Source organism: Bacillus rossius, chromosome 1 (genome assembly GCF_032445375.1).
Source record: "Bacillus rossius redtenbacheri isolate Brsri chromosome 1, Brsri_v3, whole genome shotgun sequence".
NCBI lineage: Eukaryota > Metazoa > Arthropoda > Insecta > Phasmatodea > Bacillidae > Bacillus > Bacillus rossius.
In genome coordinates, this window is record NC_086330.1 from 83,157,647 (window position 1) to 83,184,162 (window position 26,516).

At 35.7% G+C, this 26,516-nt stretch overlaps 1 protein-coding gene across 1 annotated transcript in view; it reads left to right on the forward strand.

The window, feature by feature from the left end:
• The window catches only part of LOC134530920 (regulating synaptic membrane exocytosis protein 2), a 350,617-nt gene that overhangs the window by 294,845 nt on the left and 29,256 nt on the right, over positions 1-26,516 (forward strand). The window contains exons 16-21 of the mRNA XM_063366274.1: positions 5,562-5,740; positions 6,260-6,423; positions 6,749-6,934; positions 7,647-7,850; positions 8,330-8,506; positions 12,768-12,863. Coding sequence (XP_063222344.1) covers positions 5,562-5,740; positions 6,260-6,423; positions 6,749-6,934; positions 7,647-7,850; positions 8,330-8,506; positions 12,768-12,863 — 1,006 coding nt within the window. The remainder of the gene's footprint in view (positions 1-5,561; positions 5,741-6,259; positions 6,424-6,748; positions 6,935-7,646; positions 7,851-8,329; positions 8,507-12,767; positions 12,864-26,516) is intronic.

Genomic DNA, 26,516 nt, shown 5'->3' on the forward strand with positions numbered 1-26,516 from the left:
CTTTCACAGGTTTTCATGACAACATATCCCTCATTAAATATATCAGTGTTAAATCAGTGGTTATCATATCTTTGGTGCATTCAAACCAGTTACATGTTTTCATAGCATAAAATAACCGTTAAAATTATCAAATTGGAACATTCAATTAATTTCAGTTCGTAGTTAATTGACATAAATGCCACCAATGAGGCATCGAAACATCGATCGGCGTACGCGCAACGCAAGCCAATTACATGATCGTCGAGTAAATGAGACTGACAAAGAGCGTAGACACCATTTGGGAGAAAATCGTATAAAAATTTCTCAAGTGCGATCTATTATGACTACAGAACAACGGATACAGTCGAGTTCGACTCGCTCAGTTGGAGCCTACACACAAAATAACTTGGAACGGCGACAAAACAGACTGCCAAGCGTGACAATACGACATAAAAGTTTGGCGTTCAGATATTATCCGACAGACAATCACACCGTTGATGTATCGGTCGACTTCGGAACAATGAGCACTTTTTCAACATTGCAATGCTTTGAGATTTCCACATGAACCACCAGGATTATGTTGTGCGAGCGGAAAGTTCAAATAACCACAATTAATATCATCACCAGAGACACGGCATTATTGCTTTATGGCCAAGAACCTCTATCGAGGCATTTCTTGCAGAATATACATACAAAAGTATAACAATTACTTACAAATGATATCGTTTGGGGCGAATATTATCGAAGAACGAGGTTTCAACCCAACTTTTTCGACTGCATCACACATCATATAGACATCATACAACGTTTCACTGAGGCTCATAAATAAAGTTTTTATTCCATTTTTCAGATTCAAGTACAAATTTACCATCATGCATGAGCATTGTTGCCGTCAGTGAATGGAGATAGCGAATTTCTTCAGATTTCTTTCTTAAAAATTCTGATGATGAAATCATCAGCGTTGTGCCATAAGTCATGCCCTAAATTGAGAGATTATTGTGCAACTGCAACAACTCTTGCATGAACAAAATCAATTGGTCAAATTATTCAAGACTGCAATTGAAATGATGCCCTCAGATAATCACAAAATTGTGATCAATGCAGATAAAAAAAACTAGCAGGCGGACATGAAAGGCGCTTCAATGCACCGACGTTAAATGAAGTTTCCATTGTTGTTGTTGGCCAGAATTTGGTGTCTCGCGTCATTGTGATTCGACGGCGTGATGGTGATAACCTTCAGCTTATCTGCGAAACCCATGTTTCGTATGATGCATTGTAATACCCGCTGATATTTTGCCGAGGAGAGAACGGATACCATTTTTTAAACAAATCTTGGTATGCATGTATGAAATTGATAAACTCCGACGCCGTTTGACCGATCACCATGAAAGATGGCAAATCGAAGTGTTTTTTTTTTCATGAAGGAGGTTTTTCTGCTATCAATTTTTTTTGTAACTCGCTGCTACATGGCGTGGCAGCGCATCAACATCTACGCCGTTCAACCGATCGCCGTGGGTAAACAAAAAATCATAGGTCATAGACATACAAACAGTAATTGTGTGTCATTTCTCTATGTCAACCACAATGTCATATAGCTCTATACATTTGGCGAATAATATATCATCGTGTATATATCCCGGGCAACGCCGGGTACTGCAGCTAGTATAAAAATAATAACAATTTTAGATATATTTAGGCTACAAAAAAGCCCATTTGAAAGAGCGGTAAATTTTCTTGCAGAAACATTGGTTTTTAATCATACAATTTAATAATTTATTTATAATGTCAACTTTTAAGTTTTGGTTATGTGAAATATTAGAATCCTAAATTTATTTACTTAATTTTTATGCCAAACCTTATTTTTTCTCTCGGAAGATACCTATATTATTTGTAGGGGCATGCAGATTTCGCGAAAAGAATTCGAGACTAGATAAAAGTTAAAACACTGTAGCACCGTCAGTGTTTCGTAATTGGGTGAGTTTCTCCCAGGTACATATCGATTGTTACAACACCAATCACAGTAATTCAGTGAGGAAGCAAACGCGTCCTGAGTGGCTCGGTCAAACAATACAACGACTTCTCTCGCAAACGGCCGCCAATCACAAGGAAGAAACCACAGGTGCGGGTATATCTTGTTGCAGTCTAATAATTAAGATCTTTTCGCGAAAAATGCCTGCCCTAATTCAAATAAATTCAAGGTAAATCAGTTTATTTCTTAATGTAAACCATCCTGGTTTAAGTTTTCCTGAAGATGAATAAGTCCTTGTTTATTTTACTATCAAGTTTTTATTCGTTCCCATCCCTACCTAAAATAAAATCAATTTGAACCACTTTTCTAATATTCAATCTTAATTTTCTAACCCTACCACAACTATATTTCTCGTCTGGATAAACCTATGAGTATACTTAAAATGAAAAAGTTTTTTTAATAATGTTTAAAAATCCAGTAAAAATAAAAATCTATTCACAAATTCACTTTTTGAAGTTTTCAAATATTTGAAATGATGTTCGCAAACTTCTAAAATGACGCTTTATCATAAAAATAAAATCTTTAGAAATAAAATCTAGCAGTTTTTCAAGTGGTGTAATGAACTAATTGAAACACTACTTCTGAAAACATTTGAATTTGTGTACATTAAAAATCGTGAAAAGTTGGAAGAACAAAAAATTTGTTATATCTCCTGAACAAATGACTTTTCGAAAAAAAATTTAATTAGTTTTTTGTTCTTTATAAACAGTACAATTGATTCCCTGAGTTTGGTCATAAGGAACTGAGACGTCTGTATAATAGAGGAAAGCTGCATTGAATACAACATTATGAAATATCGCAACTAACTTTACCATACGAATGGTAAGTACACTTGTGAGAGTTTGTGCTTTCTGAGCGAATTACATGGGTGGATCTTAATGAACACACATCATACGATCAGCGAAGGGGCTTGTTGCTGGAACAGTGGTCACTCTTGACTAGTGACCGAAGGAAAAAAGCTCAAATCTACTAATGAAAGACAGTTTTTCAAGCAAAGATAGTTAATGTCTCATCTCTTACATACTTTTACAAACACTACAAGGCCAAAGGGATTATCATTTATCATTGTAAAACTCAAAACAGTTACTACGGAAGATGTAAAAGAGAGCCACGTCGAAGGATGCTCAAGAAAACACTATATTTTCTGTATTTATGATAAGACTGGAACTTTATTAATGAAATACGATAAAAAGTTTTTAACTATCTGTAATTTGCATCACATAACAAAGGTTAAATTGTGATCCATTTCAACCACTTACCTCATTCAAAGTGAAGGGCAGATCATTAGTTTTCATGTGATTTTTTTTCTAAATAAGATCAAGTGATGTAGATATGTCTGGATGAATTGTGGAAACTTAATTGCTAGGCATTTTAGGAGTGTTTCTGTGAATTTTTTGCTTCCTATAAGAAATAATAATTTCAAACAATCTGAGTGCTATTTCTAGAAAGATTTTATTTTGACAGAAATCAGAGTACGGAAATTCTGAAGGAAAAAAATGCAAATATACTGAAAGTTACTAATCAAAAGCTATTTTGTTAAAAATACAGTTTCGAACAGAGTCCACTTAAAGAAAAATAAGATTCGTGATACAGTGTTTTTAAAATAAATCAATTTTAGACTTTGAAGAATTAATATAAGATAGTCATAATTATAATAAACATAACAAATGTTCGCTGTAAATTTCAAGGGAAAATATATTAAGATAAAATCATGTAGGATTATTTGGTTACTATTACTAATATAAGAGGAAAAGAATAATTTTGTGACTGTTTAGTCTAATCGTTTTATATCTTGTAGTTAAATTACACGTTATTTGGACATTCTTCAGAAGCGGAAACATTTTTTAATGCTGTATTTTTGTAACTACCTATTTTTAAGAGAGGTTCAAGAGAAAATATTTTGAATTACTGGACTATGATTGAACATAAAGATGGGATTTTTTATCTTATTTTTAACTATCAAGTATTTGGCTGAGTTTCAAAGGAAAGAAATAACATGTGTGGAGTTACTTCGAAACATAGCCTTGGAGGCGGAAGTCTAATGTTTGGTAAATTGCATAAATCTGTATGCAATGTTTCACTTAGCAATGGGGGGAAAACATTGTGTTGAGAAACATAAAAAAATGATTAAAGATTTTTAAATATGAATAGACGTAGGCAAACCGGTAATGAATGACAGTATCACTGGTGACCAGAAGGCAAGAATTCACGTAGGTAAGAGTGAATGCTGGACTCCTGGGTCCACGTGTGTTTGGGACTGACGGTGGCAGCAGTGAATGTCAATGAATTCGCAGTGAATAGTGCCAGAGGTTCACAGTAGAAGCAGAGCTCAAACAGTCAAATACTAGATAATGGTCGGTGAATTTTTTTTAGCAAATGTTAAATAGCGGTGAGAGTAGTGGGTAAGTTAGTAATAATATCTGGAGAGAAATGGAGGATTGAGTCGGTTATGGCATTCAAAAGGTAAGTGTTCTGAATGCAAAATATTAACTTACGGACTCAGAAGAGTTTGCTGCATTCATAGTAAATTGTTTGAGTGGGGTACACGTGAAATAGTTGAAGTCTGTTATTGTTGTAGCTGGTACAAATTTCCAAAAATGGTTTGCGTGAGTTGGAATAAAAGGGTCGAGGAAGACGCAGAGATGGTTGAGACGGACGCGTGGGGGTGACGGCAACAAGGAGTGCAGGGCTCTGGTGGAGTAGCGAGGTCGCCGGAGGGGTCAAGCAGCAGCGCAGGCGGAGGGGATCACGCGCGGGTGGCCGGGTGGGTGCTTGCAGGAGCAGATGGCCCGGGAGAGGCAGGTGAGTAGCGGCGTGGGGGTGACAGCAACGAGGAGTGCAGGGCTCTGGTGGAGTAGCGAGGTCGCCGGAGGGGTCAAGCAGCGGCGCAGGCGGAGGGGATCACGCGCAGGTGGCCGGGTGGGTGCTTTCAGGAGCAGATGGCCCGGGAGAGGCAGGTGAGTGGCCGCGTGGGGGTGACAGCAACGAGGAGTGCAGGGCTCTGGTGGAGTAGCGAGGTCGCCGGAGGGGTCAGGCAGCGGCTCAGGCGGAGGGGATCACGCGCGGGTGGCCGGGTGGGTGCTTGCAGGAGCAGATGGCCCGGGAGAGGCAGGTGAGTAGCGGCGTGGGGGTGACAGCAACGAGGAGTGCAGGGCTCTGGTGGAGTAGCGAGGTCGCCGGAGGGGTCAGGCAGCGGCTCAGGCGGAGGGGATCACGCGCGGGTGGCCGGGTGGGTGCTTGTAGGAGCAGATGGCCCGGGAGAGGCAGGTGAGTAGCGGCGTGGGGGTGACAGCAACGAGGAGTGCAGGGCTCTGGTGGAGTAGCGAGGTCGCCGGAGGGGTCAAGCAGCGGCGCAGGCGGAGGGGATCACGCGCGGGTGGCCGGGTGAGTGCTTGCAGGAGCAGATGGCCGGGGAGAGGCAGGTGAGTAGCGGCGTGGGGGTGACAGCAACGAGGAGTGCAGGGCTCTGGTGGAGTAGCGAGGTCGCCGGAGGGGTCAAGCAGCAGCGCAGGCGGAGGGGATCACGCGCGGGCGGCCGGGTGGGTGCTTGCAGGAGCAGATGGCCCGGGAGAGGCAGGTGAGTGGCCGCGTGCAGCTGCAGGTGTTCTACCACGACGAGAAGCGCGAGCTGGTCGTGTCCGTGCTGGCCGCGGACGATCTCGCGTCTCGGGAGGACACCGGCTACGGCAACCAGCCCGAGGCTTTCCTCAAGCTGCGGCTCCTGCCCGACACGTGAGCGCTCGCCCGAAAACCTTACAGCGTGGATCTAGCGAGCTGAATGTACAAGTTGTTGTTCACTGCATTCTAGCAGAACCTACCTACCTTTACTTAATTACTTTGTTTTCCTGCCTGGTGTAACATGTCATTATTATTTTCGCTTACTCTTCCTAGTTCTTATTATTTTATTCAAATTATTAGACACTATTTTCAAAATAAACTGTAAACCTTATATCATGATCATTGTCTAAATCATTATAACATAGTTAGTAAAAAAGAAAACAAATATCGGTGGCAATTTTTGGGAACTTTAACTGATGCTTGTAAAAACTTAAATTTTTCTTTCTTGGGCTATTACAACTAAAAAAGATTGGTGTTTACCCTTTAATGTAACAAACATAGGCTATCACTAATAGTTTATATCTGACAATCTTCAATACTTGTATTTGGATGATTGCTAAATATAATATCCTGTTTCTTGAAAATTGATATATATATATATATAAATACATAAATTTTTTAAATTTGTTTCAGCGGTGAAAATTGTACAGCAAAGTCTGAAGTTGCGGAACCTACTCAAAACCCCATATGGAACGCCACATTTGATTTTCCCAACGTAAATGGAGAATCTTTAATGGAAAGAACTATTGAAGTAACACTTTGGGATTACTGTCCTGATAGGGAAAGTGTCTTCCTAGGTGAGTACCTGTCAGATATGATAAACATTTGAACAGCATTGTTTATGTTGACCATATTTGAAGTTGTTAAAGCAATAATATTAATTTCTAGGTTTTGTTTTGAAAAAAAAATAGCAATCTAAATCCTTTTAACATTAATTAAAAAAAATTATTTAGACCTGTTTTGCTAATTTCTCAAAACAATTTCTCACATATATAATTTGTAGGAATATTACGTCCTTTTTTTTCGTTTGGTTCTGGCAGTAATAACAGAAATATTAAATTCTTCTGCTATGACAATATAAACTGCTTGCTAAAAGCATAGTTAACGACCTGTGAATGCCAGGCGAGTGCACGGTGGAGCTGAAGAAGGCCTTCCTAGAAGACAGGCCCACATGGTACCGACTAGAAGACCCTCGACAGCTGCGGATGGGGAAGTCTCCTCATGCTTCCCCCCGTGGCTCCTTAGCTTCTGAACTCGCTCAGCGACTCGTCAGGAGGTCGGACTTCGGCCTGCAGCGATCCTTCTCAGGTATGTCATTGGTCGGTAGAGCATCTACTGTTAAAAATTTGTCACAAATGAACATTTGTTAATAACACATGTTGTTAATTTACTTGGACACCTTTAAAGACACATTTTATCAACAAGTAAACACGAATAGACACCAAATAATTTTGCTTCTTTATATCTGAAGTAACCCGTCTTCTCGGTAATTAGAATATAAAAAAAGAACATATATCACCAAAAAATGATAAACAAAACTGTCGTAATATATAAACAGATTATGTTATATACCTTCTTTTTCTACTCCGGTGTGCTGTGGTTAAGTTAAACCAAACGTTTTCAATTGTGCTGGATTGGGATGGCTAAGTGGTAACGGCAGTGCCAAGCACAACATTTTTAAGTCAGGCATTACTGACATAACAATGTTCGTGTGCATGAATTCTCTTTCACCCTGATTTTCTCGGTAAATTTCACTTTTCAGTAAATGACTTATTTGGTGATGAAAATCTAAACAGTTACTAATAATGTATCTTTGCGGAAAATTCATTTTAAGATTCTATCTTCTGGACTCATACCCACTGTAGTGAGTTAAACACGACATGTGGTGCGTTGCTTCGACAGATGAAAAGATCAGTGACTAAAAGTAAAAGAGTTGAAGTTCTGGAATTTGCTACATGAGAACATTTCAAGAGTACATTTACTGTGCCCTGCTATGTAACTCTGAGCGCAATGTTGACAGATGACAAGGACAGCGATGAGAAGTCCAACAGTCCGGAGCTGTGCTTCCTTCACCCGGACCACGCCTATGTGGGCGGCTCCAGGAGAGGCTCCAGCCAATCAGAGGTGCTGGAGGTGGAGACTTACCAGCTGAACAGGGACTACTCGCGCTCGCTACCTGGATCTCGTCGCAGTTCCTTCCAGTCCGCGCAGGGCACCGAGAAAGGTCAGTGACTCCTCCTTACCTAATTAACATATTGCTCTGAGAACCTGATTGAATTGTGACTCAAAGTCTCGTTTACCTTGAGGTAGACGACAAAAGTATGACGAGGGTAAAAAGTGAGGAATGCGCAACGACAGAATGCAGTGTTGTATAAACGGGTGTACCACAATAAAACTCAACCATTAATGTCAACATCCTTCAGGTTTGCCGCTTGCGAAAAATCCTGTGATGGAAAATCCCTCTAAGACTATCCACAATACTATCGATTGCCTCTCGAACACCACAATTCCATCTCTTCCCCAATTGTTCCATCCTCCTCAAGACTTCCATCCTTCTAAGGATGAAACACTGCTTCAGGGAACCAAGAAAAAAAAATTACTGATACTCAAATAAGTTTCAAGCCAAACAACCGAAGGTGAAACGATGGTAGCCAAGATGGTGGTTAGAGGAGATGTGTTGATATGTCCTGCACTGCTGACTAGGGACTGTTGCAGAGGCCGAAGCCCCGCCGCCCACGTACGTGAAGGAGCGACGCCGCAGCTCGTGTGCGCGCGTGATGCGTGACCCGGACGAGATCCTGCGCAACCTGAAGGCGGTGAAGGGCGAGCTGGCACTGGGCAGGACCATGAGCCTCAGCGGCGAGAAGCGCGCGCACAGGCGTGAGTAGCCCCGGTGCCTCCTCGGCAACCTCGCGCTCTGCCGTCGCCAAGTCTCCCATCACGGGGGACACTCAGGAACTGGTCGCCATGGTTTTTCTTGTGATGACACAAGTGAATCTCATCTACTTAATGTACGAACACCGTATGTCCTCTTTTACTAGTTTCCAGATATCACACCATGAACATTTACCAACCTCATTGAGAGAGAATTTGGTTTGATAAATTGGCACATAGAATTTCGGAATTTCAATTTATTTGGAATTTCTTTTTTTCTACACAAGCTAGAGATTCTTCGAAGCTTCATAAAACATTTTAACCCAAATAAACCAAAAGATATACACGCAAGTGTTGCTCGCAAAGCCATTGAAATGGTCTGCAACTTCGAACAAATTTTTGTGGAACACAAAGGAAAAGTTGCTATCCACATCAACCCACATGTGAATTTGCTGTGCTGTTTCCAGCTGGACAAACAACACAGTCGAGCCACTATAAAGTTTCAGTTTTACTCTAATCATCACCATCACTGTTATCAGGATCAAACTGACATTTAGGCTGAATGCTATATTTAAAGTTGTGGAACACACACTTGTGACATTACTAATGCTAGTTTCAAGTTAACTCACAGGTGGTGTAAGTGACAAGTCAGCTGCTACATGATCTTACATGCGTCAGTTAGTACACTTTTATTCAACATGGCTTGTCCTACCCGTGTTCTGGAGCCACTGGCCGCTCCAATAACCCGAGAAGGTAGCAAGAGCATGGCTGGTTCCTGTAGCAGTAGGAGACATGTATTCAGCAACAATTCCACTAAACAATTGTTACACGCAAGTACCTAGTACCCTTCATGGGTTTATGTTGTGTGACCTTCTATGAGTCCATGGATGCAGGAATATCCTACCAAACCATGGAAAACAGAAGGCTTATTTACTGCACAGTACAGTACAGGCTCAGTACAGTTATAATCTATCGAGGCCCTGTCAGTCACTCTAATGCACCTCGCCCCCATACTGGCCGAGTCCTCCACTGAGACAGTAGCTGGTCTGGCTGGAGTGCTAACCCACTCCTTGCACTTTATCGACAGTGCCATAGGATGGTATCTCCTTCAGGGTAGGGCCTATTCATCTTAGGCTTTGCCAGCATGCAGTATCAACACTGCCAACAATGAAACCAACTACTATTCCGATAAAGGATCAACTAAGTAAACTTCAGCGAAGACTCACAGATCAGCCCGTGTGACTCCCAACTTTCACTAGCACTATATGCTCTCCCAGGCCTTATGGGTCAGACTGTCACCACTTTTCCACCCGACAATGCCACGTGGGTACCCTCGACCTTACAGGATCGCAATGTCTCACCGACCCTTATGCATTTATACACAAGTGCAAATGGTTTACAGCTATCATTAGCCTGGTTCAGATAACAGTCAGAGCTTCTAATCTTCTACAGCTCATCACTGGTAATTCACAAGAACTCTTCGCAGGACATCAGTTCTACAGTGCGCACAGAAGGGATATCATGGAGACTCCTTTTATGTTAGAACCAAATCATGGATACTAAAGATCATGCATGGGGTTTTGCTGTCATGAGATCCAAATCGGAGCTGGTAGGTAGCCCAACAAGCATTTGAGATCAATCCCTAGCACTCTCCAACAGAGCTCATCTGGAATTACAGAAAGAATCCCCAGGACAAAATCAGCTGACCAGTTCTCTATCTTACCATTGGTTATTTCTCTTTTTGAACCTTTGAGATATACCAGCAAAAGGACTCAGGAGTTCAAACCCCCCAAGTCACAGGTGCTCTCTGACTGCACTCAAAGTCAGAGATGAATGTGCTCTCCTCATTCTATTGTTCATATTTGAAACCTCGGGGAGAGTGTGTGTAGTATCTTTCAAGTAGTCAAGTCCTGCCCTTAAGACATGTGTTCTGGTCTTCTCGCTCTTGTGACGCTCCCCGCAACAAAGATGGTGGTGCAAGTATTCTAGTATATGGTGCTGTAACTTTATTACTCACATACATTTTGATAAAACAGTATTTCCTTGTTCAGACAGAACATTACTTTAAACTATTTCATTGTCTTATTTGTTTCATTACAAAAAAAAATGCAATGGCGACTAGTTTCAATATAGTTATTTGCAATTCGAAAAAAAAAAAATTAATACTATGACTCATTCGCTCAAAGACTAAAGTAATACTAGACTCACAAGTGTTCTTCATAACCTTTTGAGCTAATTTATTACGCTCAGTTTACAATATCTGTATGACAATCATCGCTTTCCTATTTCTCATTTATAAAAGATATATCATACAGAAAGAAGATAAGAGCCCGCTATCATTATGAAGAACTCATTGCCTAATTCTTTTTTTCTTGTGTCTAACAACTAAATTCATTTTGAATTTCAAACTTCTTATTTCTTCAACTAATTATTCACAACAAACAAAATCGACGATTGTTTAGCTTCGGATTCAAAAGGTATTTCATTAAAAACGTATAAAAATAAATTTAACAGCCAAAAATAAGTGTTTTCTAAACAGAAGTAATTAAAAAATTATTTATTATTTAGATCCATATTCAAAATTCATAATAATAATTCAAGATATGTGTAAAACGATTAAATCTTTTTTTTTAATTTTTTGCTGTAAATGCTTTTGAAAATATACATTTCATTTAGGACTTTAGTTACAATAAAATGTGTTTACACAGGTTTCTGTATATATTATATTTTCTTTACAACTTAATATTTTATCTTTATTTTGATTTTTTTTATTTTATTTTAAAATATGTTTTATATTCAATTATTCACAACTTTGTTTTGTTTATATTTCATGTTAATTTTAATTCTGGTATAAAAAAGAGCCCTACAAAGCCATTTAAATTTGACGCACTTGCACATCAAAAACTCCAACAATTTTGCCTATTTTATTGGTAGCTCCGCAAAACTTATGTAAAATGGAAAACATTTTGCTTTGGGGGAAACAAGCTTGCTTGCAATGTCCACGATTGAAACAGAGCTTAAATGAATTATTAAAGGAGTGAGAAATACTGGGCGACTCCAAGGTCTCTAGTTTGAGAAACATGGCAGGTACTTTACCCACATTATTAGGGTAAATTCTTACACTGGTTTAAAAAAAATCTATTACTGGAAAAAACTGGCGAAGATGTGAAAGAAGTTAAGAAAGGAAAGCGGTCAAAGTTTGTATTAGTTAATAACACTTTTCATTTAAGCAACAATTGAGCATCTCTAGCGAAAACGGAGCTTTAGCAATCTAGACCCTTTTTGTTTTGCCCATGATATATTAAATACATCACCATGGAAATAACTATTAATTAACTTGAAAAAATTGCTTTGTTTCAGCACAAGAGAGAACATAAATGTTTTAATCGGTGATTCATTATAAACATTCTTCGCAGATTGCAAATAGAACTATAGGCCCAACTTCTACATAACTCATTAATTTTCAAATTTAATTTCGTTCACGTAATGGTAACGATAAAAATTTATGTATAAAGCTTCTTAGTTGTGGTTTTAATATGCATAGTATAATTTTTAGTATGCAAGTTTTAAATTACTTTTGACAAGATGCACAGGTATATGATTTAATAAGATCTCTTGGATATACGCAACTGCAGTTTTGCACTGCTTTTCATGGCAAAAATTCAATAACGCAAATTAAGACATAAAAATAAAAAACAAACACCCACAGAGAACAAATATAAATCAGCCATGTCAAGCAGATAAACCCAACGATGTACCTAAACAGGTATTATGGACAACACAACGACGACAGCACAGAAGAAAACATACAAACTTAAACATCAGACAGCAAAAGAAATTCGCGGAAGGAATTAAGTAATGAAAAAATATATAGTTTATAGTTCAGACGATTACAGTGGGCTAACAACGACGAGACAGTTTCAATAATAACAGTAAATGCAGGAAGACAACAAATCAAACATACTAACACAACGATAAAACAGATATTATGGACACCACAATGACGACAACACCAATGAACACAGGTTTCCTATGACAAAACAGTTTCGACGTTTCGGGAATTGGCATGAATTTTTCCCGTGACAAACAGTTCAAAACTGCAATGGCGTGTGTCCAAGAATGCGTATTAAATAAAAATTTCCCATTGCATGAATGATTTAAATGAAGTGAGGCACAGGTTATTGCTGGGTAAATAAGGGGTTCCCACGATGCGCCTTCGTGTTGAGACAAGGGTTCTGCGCGCAGCGTGTGTGTGTTGCGTCACCAGGTGCTAGCGTGGACAGCATCGTGCTGGGCCAGGCCAAGCCCCGGCCCCAGAGGAGGGCCAGTCGCGACGCCCTCATTCCTTCCCCGCTGGTCAGCTGTAAGTGTTGGGGGGGAGGGGGCAGTAGACGAGCCAGTAGACGTCCCACCAGCCCGCACCGTAGACCAGGCACTCGCTGCATTAGCAGTCTCCACGCATTATCGTTCCGGACTCCCCGCTCCGCTCGATTGTGTACAGTTCGCGCGCAGGCTACTCAGCCCTGCTGCCGCTCTTCATCTGAAACTGACGTAACTACTGAACACCAGATCTGCTTCAAACTTATAAATTAATGGAGTAGTTCTGACTTTATTTTTCAGTAAATTTTCCTGTTACTTGAAGCTGTTTTAAAACTTCCACATTTTACAATAATGATTGCAAGGAATCGAATATATATACATATTTATTGCGAGCGTTAGATGTTATACTATTGATTTTAACACTATGTGTGACACATTAACACTTTTAAAGTGAATATATGTATAGTTTTACAGATGTAAATTCGATTGATTATAATGAATACGTTTTTTGCACACATTTTCTAACGGTAGTTGTTTACGAATTCAATAATAACTTTTAGAAACTTAAATACCAGAACTTTTTAACTAATATAATATAATAGCTTTTGGTTTTACTATATTTGATTCCTTAAAGGCAAGATATTATACACAGCCCTCCTTGACGTGGCGCTCTTTAAGTTCTTGTCCAGCGGATAGTGAATAGTGAGAATGGGTAGTGATCAGTGACTATCGGGTAGTAGCTCAATACATTCAAAGCACGCTATTAAATCAACAGTCTGTTGCATTGTCCCTCTTGTTTCGTTACTAAGTTACCTATTTATTCAGTAAATTTCGTGAGTCCCGTGTTGAAAGTTTATTTACCTTTTTTATAATAATGTTCTATAATTTGTTAACTGTGTATGATAACAGAAGTTTACTGTTCCCTCTATCATTCACTTACTAATAAAACTCAATGTGTCAAATTTTCAACAAAAAAAAACTTTTCATACGAAGCCCGCTAAGACAAAAAAAATGTATAAATGTCATAAAACATATACTACCTGAACTTCATAAATAATAATCGTTGAGCTGTAGTCTCTTAAAACCCCAGGGGCTATGTTTAAGTATAGAAACATACACAGTTGTTTCATAATACTTATGCTTCTGGCAGCTTATTGTATTCAAATAAATTCGCAAAATAGACTCCAATAGAGCACATTGAAATGGCTAGCTAAAAGTCCCGTGTCTCTCCACAACTCTTGGCCATGTTCTAGAACATAATACTTGGAGACTGCTTCATGGATTACATATTTCCCAGCTTGTAGATTACAATGTTAAATTATGCAAACTCCAAACTTACTTGTACGATAAAAAAATGTGATATGGCTTCTTTAAGATTATAAGAAGTAGTTAGAGTAATTGAATTTTCAGATAGTATTTAGTTTTGTTTTCGAATGCTGTTGGGTTGAACGAGGTGTCTGATCAGTTGGCTCAGATCTGTTCGGCAGGAACTGCGGCCTGCCGAGACGAATAGAAGAAGCCAGGTCAGATCACCCGTTGTGGCACGAACACATCCACTTAACATATATGTGTTCTCCGTGGCGAACATTTACAAGCGAATCACGAGTCAAAAATGACAAATGTTATTACTTCAGTGACAATAAATCTGTATTTTAGAAGCGAGTTGCAACACAAACATTTTTTACGTTTAAACATCTTAGCTCTCAGTACACGGCATTTACTAGGAGAAATTTCGTGAAAATGAATCAAAAGTCGATGTACGTAAATATGTCACAAAGATAGCGGACCCACGTGTAGCAACATAAACCCATTTATAGTCACTTTCGTAACTATTGGTGTATTAAATGTAACTTTATCATAGTGAAACTACCCTGGCATATATTTAATAGACTAAATGACATAGTAAAAAGTAATTACTAGTTTTAAAATACTTAGTAAAACTGACATTACATTTATGAAAATACATAGTCTCCTTATAAATTCCCAATAAGCTTAGTAGCACAGCGGTAGATCCACGCTTGTTACTGAAAAAACTATATTTTACTTTTTAATAATATTATAATATTATATAATAATGTTGAATCAGCTAAATTAGGTTACAGATTGTTTGTAGGAAGTATTTTCAGACTTATTTCAGTCGTTTAAGCAAAAGCAAATATACAATAAAATACTTAGTTTAATAAAGTGTTTTAAATGTTTCAGGTTAATATTTTAATGATTACATATAACTATAACTTCTAAAGTATGCGGAAACTTTAAAGTATTAACTGCTTAGTGAATTTATTGTATCAAGATGGACAGTATTTTAATAAAATTATTTTTAGAAAATCAGTTCCAAAGCCAGTGTTTAGGATTTTTTCAAGTCATTATGTATTTTATCAGAGTCAATTTTAATAGCTTAAAATTTCCGGTTGTTTTTTGCTGATATCTGCGCGTGATAATGGCAAGCTACTTTTAAGATTCAGGCAGCGAATTCTTGCGGCGGGCGCAGAAAGTACGTGTGCAATTAGCATCCAAAAATGTTGTTACTTTAACAGCGAATTTTTTTTCAGAGTATTTATGACGCTCGGCATTGTTTTAAAGAATTATACGTTGAATTTTAGTGTCCGAGTTTCGTATTATAAGTTTATTTGTAACACGAACAACATGACAACACATTTATTTGCTCGTTACCAAAGTTAGATGTTTAAACATCACTGGCGAGTACTGTAAGACTCGCTCACATTTTTCAATGTCGTATTTTACTTTTCTATGGCCAAAAGTGGCACATCCGGGGTGTAACTAGTCAATGCAAGCCACGGTAAATTATAGTAAATTGAATAATACATTATCGACTGAGGTTAGACAGTTTAGTTAGTAAGGCAGAACTTTGTATTAAAATAACTAAAAAATTAATTGAGAATATATAAATCAACAGAAAAATACTTCCAAACTATGTCATTATAGATCATGTCACTTTTGTTTAGAAAAAAATTAATAAATGGATTTCTGAGTAGTATTGACTGAAATGTCATTCCATTGGCTTGTTTTCAGTGCTATGTTTAATAATATTCTTTAACGTAAATGCAAACTCGTTTAGTAGATGGTTAAAACTATACGACACTGCCAATTTTATTTTGAATCGGTTTCCCGTTAGTACCTACGATACCGTCATCGCAGAGAGATATGTAGTAGTCTCCCAAAAAAAAACATACTCAACAAAATTCTTATCGCGCTACATTCGGATATATGACATTCAGAACCCAAAACATTGTGCATTGCAATAAATATAAACAAAGAACATAAAAATATCTGAGAGTAAATAAAAAAATACTGGAAAGAAAATTTATCTGTTCTAAAATATTTAATCTCATTACAAAAAATCAAATTGAAAAAAAAAATTCGAATACAATATTTTTCAACACTGTCAGCTAAACATTTGCTTGGCAATCTGTGTAGGTTTTGTCAGCTCGAGACTCAGCTCTGTACTTGTTTCAGGCGTACAGCACTCACCAAGCGCATTCTCACATATAAATTGCTAGGAGTGCACCGCACACGTAGTTATCCAAACTCTCTACTTTTTTTTTTTAAGATGGGTGGCACACAGGCACACACCAGTGTGCCAATCATCCCCCCCCCCCTTAAAATTGTATTGTTATGTCACCCCGAGTCATTGTGAAATTGGAGTTGTGATTGTTGGTGTATTAAGACAACACAAATTACATCCATGTCTTACCCGGGATTCGAACCCAGAGCCCCCGCAACGTAGCCCGGTGCGTTATCGACTGCGCCACGGAGGCCGACTCTACGACCCCACAAGTAAAAATATACAAAGCTAAACATCGGAAACGGTTTAAAAATCCTAAGTAACTATACCACTGACTATGGTAAAATTTTACATTACAATCCCTTTAATTTAAATCGACCTGTTAAGTGATTTATTTCTACTTACGATAAATTCACTGCCACTAAAAGTTATTTCCAGTTTTTCTTTTTTTTTTCTTATTTGACGGAACGTGTATTTCCCATTTCCAGGGAATGAAATTTCGCTTGTAAAATTTTGTTTTAGATGTACCACTATCGCCCGCGTCCCTGAGTACAAATATGTTGATACCCAAACAAGCTCGGTAAAATATTTAAATTTATTAAAACTAATTTAATGTTATAATTTTTTTTTAAAAGAATGTGTAAATTTATCAGTTTAACGGGAACTGCAAGAAACTCGAAACTTATTGAATTTACTACATTGAAATGACAAACCAGAATTCAAGTTAAGAGTTAAAAAATAAAGTTTTTGTGCGAGTCACCATACGTGGTACATTTTGCAGTGTTTAGAGAAATAGTTTCACAATTGTTTTCTGCATTAATTGTAGTGTATAAGTGTCTAGTACCGTACTTGCCCACTTTAGAAATTTTTGAGAGTAACTTTTTGACCATGCACAAAGAATTTTAATTTAAATGATAATTTTTTTTATCTCGAATATGTAAAAGAAATAGGTGATTAGTTTGATTCACAACTGAAGCATATACAAATTTCATACGTTTTTTTCTTAAATAAGTGGAAGCAAGTGTCACTTTTTTTAATACTTTCATAAAAACTTTGTTCTTCGTTATATTTTTATTTCTTTGCGATGTCTATTTACCCAGAGTCCTTTATTCGGGTTACCCATATTTTTGGATCCCAGACCTACTCTGTACATGATCGGCGAATACCTATCGTTATTCAAGGAATGATTAGCACGCAAATGAAACAAGGTATTTTATACATCGAAAGGCTTTTTTGGGATCGCCAGTTATTTCTGCACAAATGAGACTATGAGTAACAGGGGTAGACATTACGATTCTTTCCTTCAATGGTTTTTAGTTTTGCTCTCTTATATGGAATACAAATCTAGTACATCTACCGCAATTGTAATTTTCCACAGCCCAGAAGTGGATCCAACACGGCCATTTCTAATTGCTAGTCAAAAGTCCGGTCTGACATGTTCACTAGACTCTGAGAGCAATTGTAGGTCAGATGAAATAAATAATACTGCGAGAGATAAGTTATCGACCCGTAGTGTGATCAAGTTTGAGTTTTTTTTTTTTTTAGTATGTGATTCTGAGCTTAGTTATTGTATTATTGCGTAAACAAAATAATTATATTATGAATGCTTTTTTAAAGAACTAAGGGCATGGCCTGTGTTAAACCATTTATACTAAGCATGTTGTTAGCGTCTAGTGATTATTTTGAATGTAAAGTTTTGATTTTAATAATTGAGGATCACATTTAGTGAGTTTTATCTAAGTTTTCTTAGTAGCAAATAGTTTATAAGCCAGTAGTAACTGTAGGTCTTAAAGTATGTTTTAGAGAGACACTAGTTTTATTTAGCTCCAGTTAATCGTGTTGCAATTAAACTGTTAGAAATACTTTCATAAAGTAACCTAAAGGTATAGTGGGACCTAAACCTAAAGATATAGTGAGGCTTAAAATTAAAGATATAGGGGACCTAAACCTAAAGATATAGTGGGACCTAAACCTAATATATAAAGATATAGTGGGACCTAGACCTAAAGATATAGTGGGACGAAAATTCTTCAGTGATGAGTTCAATATACAAACTTGACAGTTGCCTTTAAGATTTTTAGTGTTTTTCTTCGTTCAATTTGTTTACTTTCATGGGAGACTCAAAAATGAAATTCTTCTTTTTCATTAGGTTGCACAAGGATGTTACCTGTTTGACTGGATAATAATTTATACGACTCTTCCTTACGATTTAATTGGGGACACTCGAGGTAAAACAAAGACAGAGCTACATTGCACTTTCCTAGACGTAACAAAAAATGTTAGCAGTCAATGAAAGTGTGGAGGCCTTAAAGGGGTGCCTCTCATTTCAGGTCAAGATTTTATATTTACAGTAATTACAGTTACACTTGTAGACGTTTTCAATTACTTAACTTTCACGACATGAAAAATATATAAAGCGCATAATTTTTGCATAATTAGCTGCCAATGTTTTATTTTTAACGTTTTTGGGTTGTACAAATAAGGAGAATTTAATTTATTGTAGACCTGAAACTTTTTAAGTTTAACTGCAATGCCACTGGCTACTTCAAAAAATGGTTTGAATTTCTTTCAGAAAATATTAATTAATTTTATCTGGCATTTCAAAATTCTCTAATCTGTTACGATTTTGACAGACAAGAAACATGAAATGATTTTTTGTGATAGAAATGCAAACCATATCATGAAGTAGCCAGTGGCATTGCAGTTAAACCTAAAAAGTTAAAGTTCTGCAATAAATTAAATTATCCTTATTTGTACAACCCAAAAACGTTAAAAATGTAACTTTGGAATCTAATTATGCAAAAAGTATGCGCTGTATATATTTTTCATTTCGTGAAAGTTAAACAATTGAAACAGTCTAAAAGTTGATCAGTGATTAATATAAATATAAAATCATGACTTGAAATGGGAGGCACCCCCTTAAGAATCACAGTACGTCTGGCTCGTCATTAAAGCGAAATATTTTTCAAATTTGTTTTATATTTCTTAAATACAAATATTTATTTATCCTCCTGTTTCATTAAATGAGCCTTCCTGCATTTTATACAAGCCAATGATGTCGAATATCTTGACTAATTTCTTAATATCAGAATATATATGACTTCCTTACACAATGACGTCAGCTGCAGGTATCAACAAAGTTGTTGGCAACAACTAAATTTAAATCACAAATTGAGTTTTCTCGTTTTGTTTCATTGCAGAATTTTTAAACTCTCATAAAATCTTCATTATACTTAAACGATATATTATCTGCACGTGTTCTGATGTGAATATTGTACTGAAAGTCACTAGCGAACATTACCCGTCCCTGTTGCCAACCTATGCAATAGTTCTTGCAGCAGTGGCCGTGTATACTTATTACATTCCGAACAAACATCTTCCTTAAAACGAATTTTTTTTAGTTAGAATATTATTTCGATTTATTTTTTGTGGTTAGTCACTGACTGTTTTAGTCAGTTTTTCAAAAAATGGCAATTAATGCATATTGAAATATGAACTAAAGTTAATAGAAAATATTCTTACATTAAATCTCTCTTAACATTAGTTTTTTATTCTTTATTTTGTTAGTTTATTTTATTACGAAATAGTACCTTAAATTAATTTTTTAACACCAATGTTTTGGTGCAATACACTAAAATAGTTTTATTACAAGATAAATAGTTCGAAGTTTTACAATAACGTACTTTTAAAATTCACAATTGTTTTAACAAATACTAGTTCTTTTTGTTACAAGACTTTTAAAATATTAAAAACTGTAAACACTTCATATTGATGAGATTTTTACAAGGTTTTAGGGTAGAGGTACAATATGTGTAATATTGCTTAGTAGTGTGTGTCTAAGCGCAAAGCTACTACCAATAATTTTTGGCAATATTGTAAATATGTAAAGCTTTTAAATTAAGTGTGGTAATGCTACTTGCTGTTGGTAATTTATTCCTCCAGTTCTGGTCGTTCTCTCTCACCACTCACTGCGTGCTTGTAAATACACGACGGAGCATGGCATTATGCACGGGGCATGCTTACAAGTAGAACCAATATATATCTTCTTCTCGTGTGTCACCACATTTACATACTTAAAGCTTCTTTTTAATCGGCTTTAATTTCTTTCCAAGTCTTAAACTAACACAACTGCCTAAAATAAAGCTTAAAATGTACGTAATGTTAGTAAATTTATGACTTTTTATTGGTATTGTGTTGCTACGGCAGCATAATAAGCAAATGCAGTTGTCGCACCACAGTTCCCTAAGTAATACAACTATGTTTTTATATAGTGTGTTAACGCTGTAATTTTTTAACTTTGGCCTAACTTTACAGCTAGGCTTGATTTCGGGAAGTCATTATTCTGCGTGGATGCAATATGATTTTGCCAATTAATTTTTAGCCTTGCTTCGCGCAAGAGTTGTGCAGTGATATTTTAATATTGAAAATTTGTGTGAAACCTGCATTGTCTATTTGTGAAATCATGTTTGATTAATTGACACTTAAATGTAACGAAATATTCCAAACATGCCCATTGACGAGAAAATGTCAATATACTCGTTCTCATCCATGACCACAAAACGCGAAAACAAAACGTAAACGCCTATAAACGTCATGATTTGTTTAACGTAAAAATAGAATATAACAGGACTCTAGCTAATTTTGGTCGATTACCACTATTCATGATTTTTCATAAAGAATATTTTTCTCTGAAAAATAAACTCATAATACTTGACGTATTAGCTTACCCTGATAGATAGTTGATAACTTCCACAGTTTTTACTCATTAAGTTTTATATTTGCTTGTATATGCAGTGTTACCGGACTATTTAGTATAAAAAATTTCATTTTTTTTTAACTATTATGTGTATTTCAAATGATGAGCACTTCACCTCTTATATATAAATATTTGCAATGGATATTACGGTGTGTTATTTTTTAAATATTAATATTTACAACCAGATTAATGGTTGGACGTGCTTCAGATAATTGGAAGTTGTAGTTCTGTCAGATAAAGCACGCTTTCGTACCTCTTTTGTGTAAGTTCTCGAGTTTCTTATGTTCACTTCAGGTTATTTTGTCTGGCATGCGGCTTCTCTCTCGTATCTCACTCTGGTGGACTTACGGCCTCTTAACTGAGCCATATCACACAGAGTTTCTTTCTTAAATGTCGCAAAGCTTATGTCCTAATAAGTTTACAGACCAGCCAATAAAAAACCTTTTGAGTGCTAGAAATTGTGAACTGTTAACTGTGAGTCCAATGTTTATGCATTGTTCCTTTTGATATTTTGTTAAAAATTTAAGTAATTGATAATAAGGGCAGTCACACATAGCATTAGTCCAAGAAAAGCTGAAAAGCTTAAAATTTAATTTAAAATTTACTACGTAAGGTGAGATAAGATTATCTAAGAAACAATACTGGAATTAAAAATTTCAAAATTAATTTTAATATTTCAACTTCATAGTTGTTAATATATTTATTTGTAAGTTATGCTATTTATTGCTACTACAATAGAATAAGTTTGAATAATCTGTACATAAAATAAAAATTACATAAATATGATCATGAATGACAGTTGTTTCACGGCTTTGTTCTCATTGCTCCTTTTATGTAACTTTACTGCTAAGTAGGGTCCACAGCATGCTTGTGCAAGCATCACGCTGAGAGACACGTCTGTGTGCGCGACAGTGAGTGTGCATACCTTAAATGATGTGATAGCTGCCTTAGCAAAAATTAATTATTTTTACCCCTTGCACACTGAAGTGAACATTGCTATGATTAAAAAATAAGAGAAATTGTTTTTGTAACTTTCTTAAAACACATGATTCTTAAGCAAAAATATATTAATGTTTATGGTGCAATTAAAAAAATCCACATTTCTTTTTTTTTTTTTTTGCAAAGGAAGGCATCATTATGAATTTCTTACCACAAAACTCAGGAGCATTATTTTCTTTTATTAAGCCAGTTACAACTAACAAACCATTAATTTTATCAAAGGCAGGACAAATGTAATTAAAACGGGACTGAAACGTGATACTAATGTGCAGTTACCATTGTCGCACACACAGACAGAAATATGTGTTGCTTTTTCACATATCTTTTTTACCTTCACTTTACAGCTTCTGAATTGTATAATTCAAATTTTCTTTTTTTTTTTCCGCCTTTCTTTCTCTTCCCAGCGGACAAAGTGTAAACAGTTGCATCTCCAGGGTAAGAGCACATTACTTTTTCACTTTCTATATCCTTTAGTCTTCTTGTCTTTGTCTTGTCCGTCCGTCCCTGTGGCAGCTGTTTGTCTGTGTTTATCAATGTTGATCTTTTTTGTGTTCAAAATACTTGACCGCCACGTATCAGCTATTTACCTCAGGTTTTTGAAGTTATACTTCTTTAGGCGCGTTATGAAAAAATGATGAGAGTGAAATTTTACGATCCGCGCGTAAACTAAATTTTCACAGGATAAGAAAAAAATGTCTACATTAAAAAAAAGGATAAATGAAAATAATTATATATGTGCTTTTAATTCATATACTTAAATGATTTATACTGAATACTGGTTCTTATAATAAAAAAAAACATTTATTTTGTAGTGAATATTATTGATAGAAAATGTGTTTATAAACTTTTGAAAGTACATTTTTATATAAGTGAGGTAAGAATATACTTTTTAGGCACGTTATGAAAATAAATTATGAGAGCATTTTTTTCGATGCACGTGCAGCAGGCAACAAAAATTTACAGGATGAAATATTAAATACTGCTTACAAACAAACATTATACTTACAGTATATGTGCTTTTAATTCATTTGCTTTAGTGATTGATATTGAATACTGGTACATATAATTAAAAACATTACATTTTTGTGAATATTAGTGATAGGTAAACATTTTGTAAGTAAAATTTTCAAGTGTATTTATATAAGTGAAGTTATGTTCCCGTATGTATAATTTATTTGTATTCTAAATGAAGAATCACTACATTATAATTATTTAAATAATTAAAAAGAATAAACCAGAATAAACATTCATCATATTTATTGATTTACATTATTTAGTTAAATTTATCTATGTTATTTTACTAAATTAAATAAAAAAATTAACACGTGTTTATATTAATATTTAATACTAGGTATTTATTTAATTTTTTAATTTTATTGAATTTATACTTTACCAACCGTATTTATAATGTAATATAAACAATTTTATTATTTTGTTTCTATTAATTATTTACATACAAAATTAAAGTTATTTTTTTATTACGCTAAGTAAATATGACTTCTAACGCGCGTAAATAAGTACATGCACCCATTTTTTTTCTTTAAGCAAATAATACCAAAGCCGATCTCATTTAATTCGCCAAATTAATATTGTTTTATTGCTTGTTAATTATAAAAGTGAAATATAATTATGAATATATGTTTTAGCTTATTAAACCAGGATCAATGCTTGATATTTTTAAGGTTTGTTGTAGCAACAAAATAAATGTATATATATATATATATATATATATATATATATATATATATATATATATATATATATATATTTTTTTTCAAGGAATGACAAAAAAAAATTCTTTAAAATACGTTCGCGCACAATTTTCTCAGTATATTATTTACACCATTAAAAAGTAGGCAAAGATTTTAAACACAAAAATTTAAGTACTTTGACAGAAAATCGAAAATAAATTATTTAAAATTACACGATTTTTTTTAAATCTAAGAAGATAGAAAAATGAGTAAATATTTGAATTTAAATAATCAGTTATAATATAACTCCAAAAATAATATTCGATATATTGTTATGTTTTTTTCATATCACGGTAAATACTTAATGAATTATTTCGCACGTACACATAGATAGCTAATGTTTCTTATTTTTATTCTGAGTATCTAACTATAAACATAATTATTTCAATTCAGAATCACTTTGTAAAATAATTGCAGGCCTATACTTTGCCTAGAGTAAATATTATAATGGACCTGAATTGATTTATTATTTGTAAAAATATTTCTACAAAATATCATCTTAGAGTAGTATATAATAGGGGCGCCGAGGACTGGCGCTGGCGCGTGGAGCCTGAGCCGGTGTCCGCCATCTTGGATTGTGACATTGTGACGTCACGGCGGCCATCTTGGACGAGTGTAACGGGACATAGCGTAACGGGACAAGTTTGACCTTGACCTTTGACCCTCAAAATTCGCCAAAATTGGGCAAAAATTGCCCAAAATTCGTCAAAATTTACATTTCTGTGGAAAATAATTCCGCCAAAAAATCTCAAAAAATTCCACAATTCAAAAATTAGGATTTCGAAAATCCTCAAAAGTCGTTTTGCCTTAGAAAGAACCCAAATTACTTAAAGAGGCTTAAGCATCCATGTCTACAGCCTCTGATAAGCCTCTGACGTCATCATGGAATATGTCATTTTGAATAAAGACGTCACCGTTGCAATTATCGTTATGGTCGCCATCTTTAAATTTGGACGCCATCTTGAAAATCTTTAATTATTATCCGAATTGAATGGAAAAAATTCCAAAATTCATCAAAAAATTAACTTATTCGAATTCTGATTGATTATATCGATTACCGTCCTCGGTTCGAACCCGGTGAGTGCAAAAAAAACTAAAAATGGCGACAGGCTCCTTCCTCAATGGTGGATGCAGGCAGACTGACTCCTATCACTTTTTTTCAAAGCATATATATCGTCACCTAGTATGACGTCATGTCCGCCATCTTGAAAATCCATAATTTTAATGCTAGAGATTCGGGAAAAAATTAAAAATCATTAAAAAAAATTAACTAATCGAATTAAATAATAAAAAAATCCTTATAACCACCGTTGCACTTTTCGTAACGGCCACCATCATTTAATCAAGAAACTGGAGGTCACCATCTTGTTTTCATCCGCTAGAGTGTGCTGATACCAAGTTAGTATACTTAACCGGTCACCACACCTTTAACCTTGACCTTGAAATTTGACCTTGACCTTGAAATTTGACCTTGACCTTGAAATTTGACCTTGACCGTGAACTTTGACCTTGACCTTGATATTTTACCTTGACCTGGATATTTGACTTTCACCCTGAAATTTGACTTTGTCCTTGTCGACCATCATGGATTCGACATTTTATGTTCAGTACATGCTACCAGGAGCTACCACCTGCTGGAGTACGCCATCTTGTGTGTGTGTACTTGTATTATAGAGTACATTTCCATCTGGATAATTTTATTCTAACCCGCTACAGTGCAGTAATCATTTATTATAGAGGTGCCCCCCGCCATCTTGAAATACGGCCGCCATCTTGAAATCATGTAATAATGTAGCTAGAAAAGCGGGAAAAAATCCAAAATTCATTAAATAAATCACTCATTAACTTACATATTGATTCGATCGATTCCTGTCCTCGGTTCGATACCCGATTGATGCAATAATGTTTAATATTATGTAAAAAATAATAATTTCAATAAACCATGTTCAACATACGTAAAGAGACTCTAAATCCTCTACAACCATCATCCTATCAGACATCAAGACCAACATATTGGTAATTCATAATTTTAATGCTAGAAATTCGGGAAAAAATCCAAAATTCATTAAATAAATTTGTAATCCATATAATGATTGATTGGATCGACTAAGGTCCTTGGTTCGATCCCTAGCCGATACAAAACAACTTTAATTAAAAAAATACTAAAAAAGTGTTAGGTTTGAGAAAATAAAAACACCACAAGTTCTTTTAAAAAAATTTTATTACATAAATTCAATACACTACTACAAGTACAAAAAAACACTGACAAATTAGCAAAGCCTTTTGGATTCCTCGATTCAAACAGTCTTCTTATTGTGCGGACTAAGCCTTTTACATGACTTTAAATGTCTATCCGATCCGGTCATCACCACAGCCACAGACGGACTGAAGTCCATATCACCAGGGTCTCACTTGTATAGACTCATCAGCCGGTACAACACAAGAGTCAAAACAATAACCATGTTCATTATACGCGCACTTAACTTTCTCGGAGCATTTTTTATAATGAAGATGTAAGCTATCAAGACGTGAAATTAGTTTTTTGCACTTATTGCACTGAAATTGTATTCTTTTAACATTACTAGAACAACTGCTTCTTTCATGTCTGCGAGCATTTGAGGTGATAGTAAATGATGCGTCACAGTATTTGCACTGACGCATGTA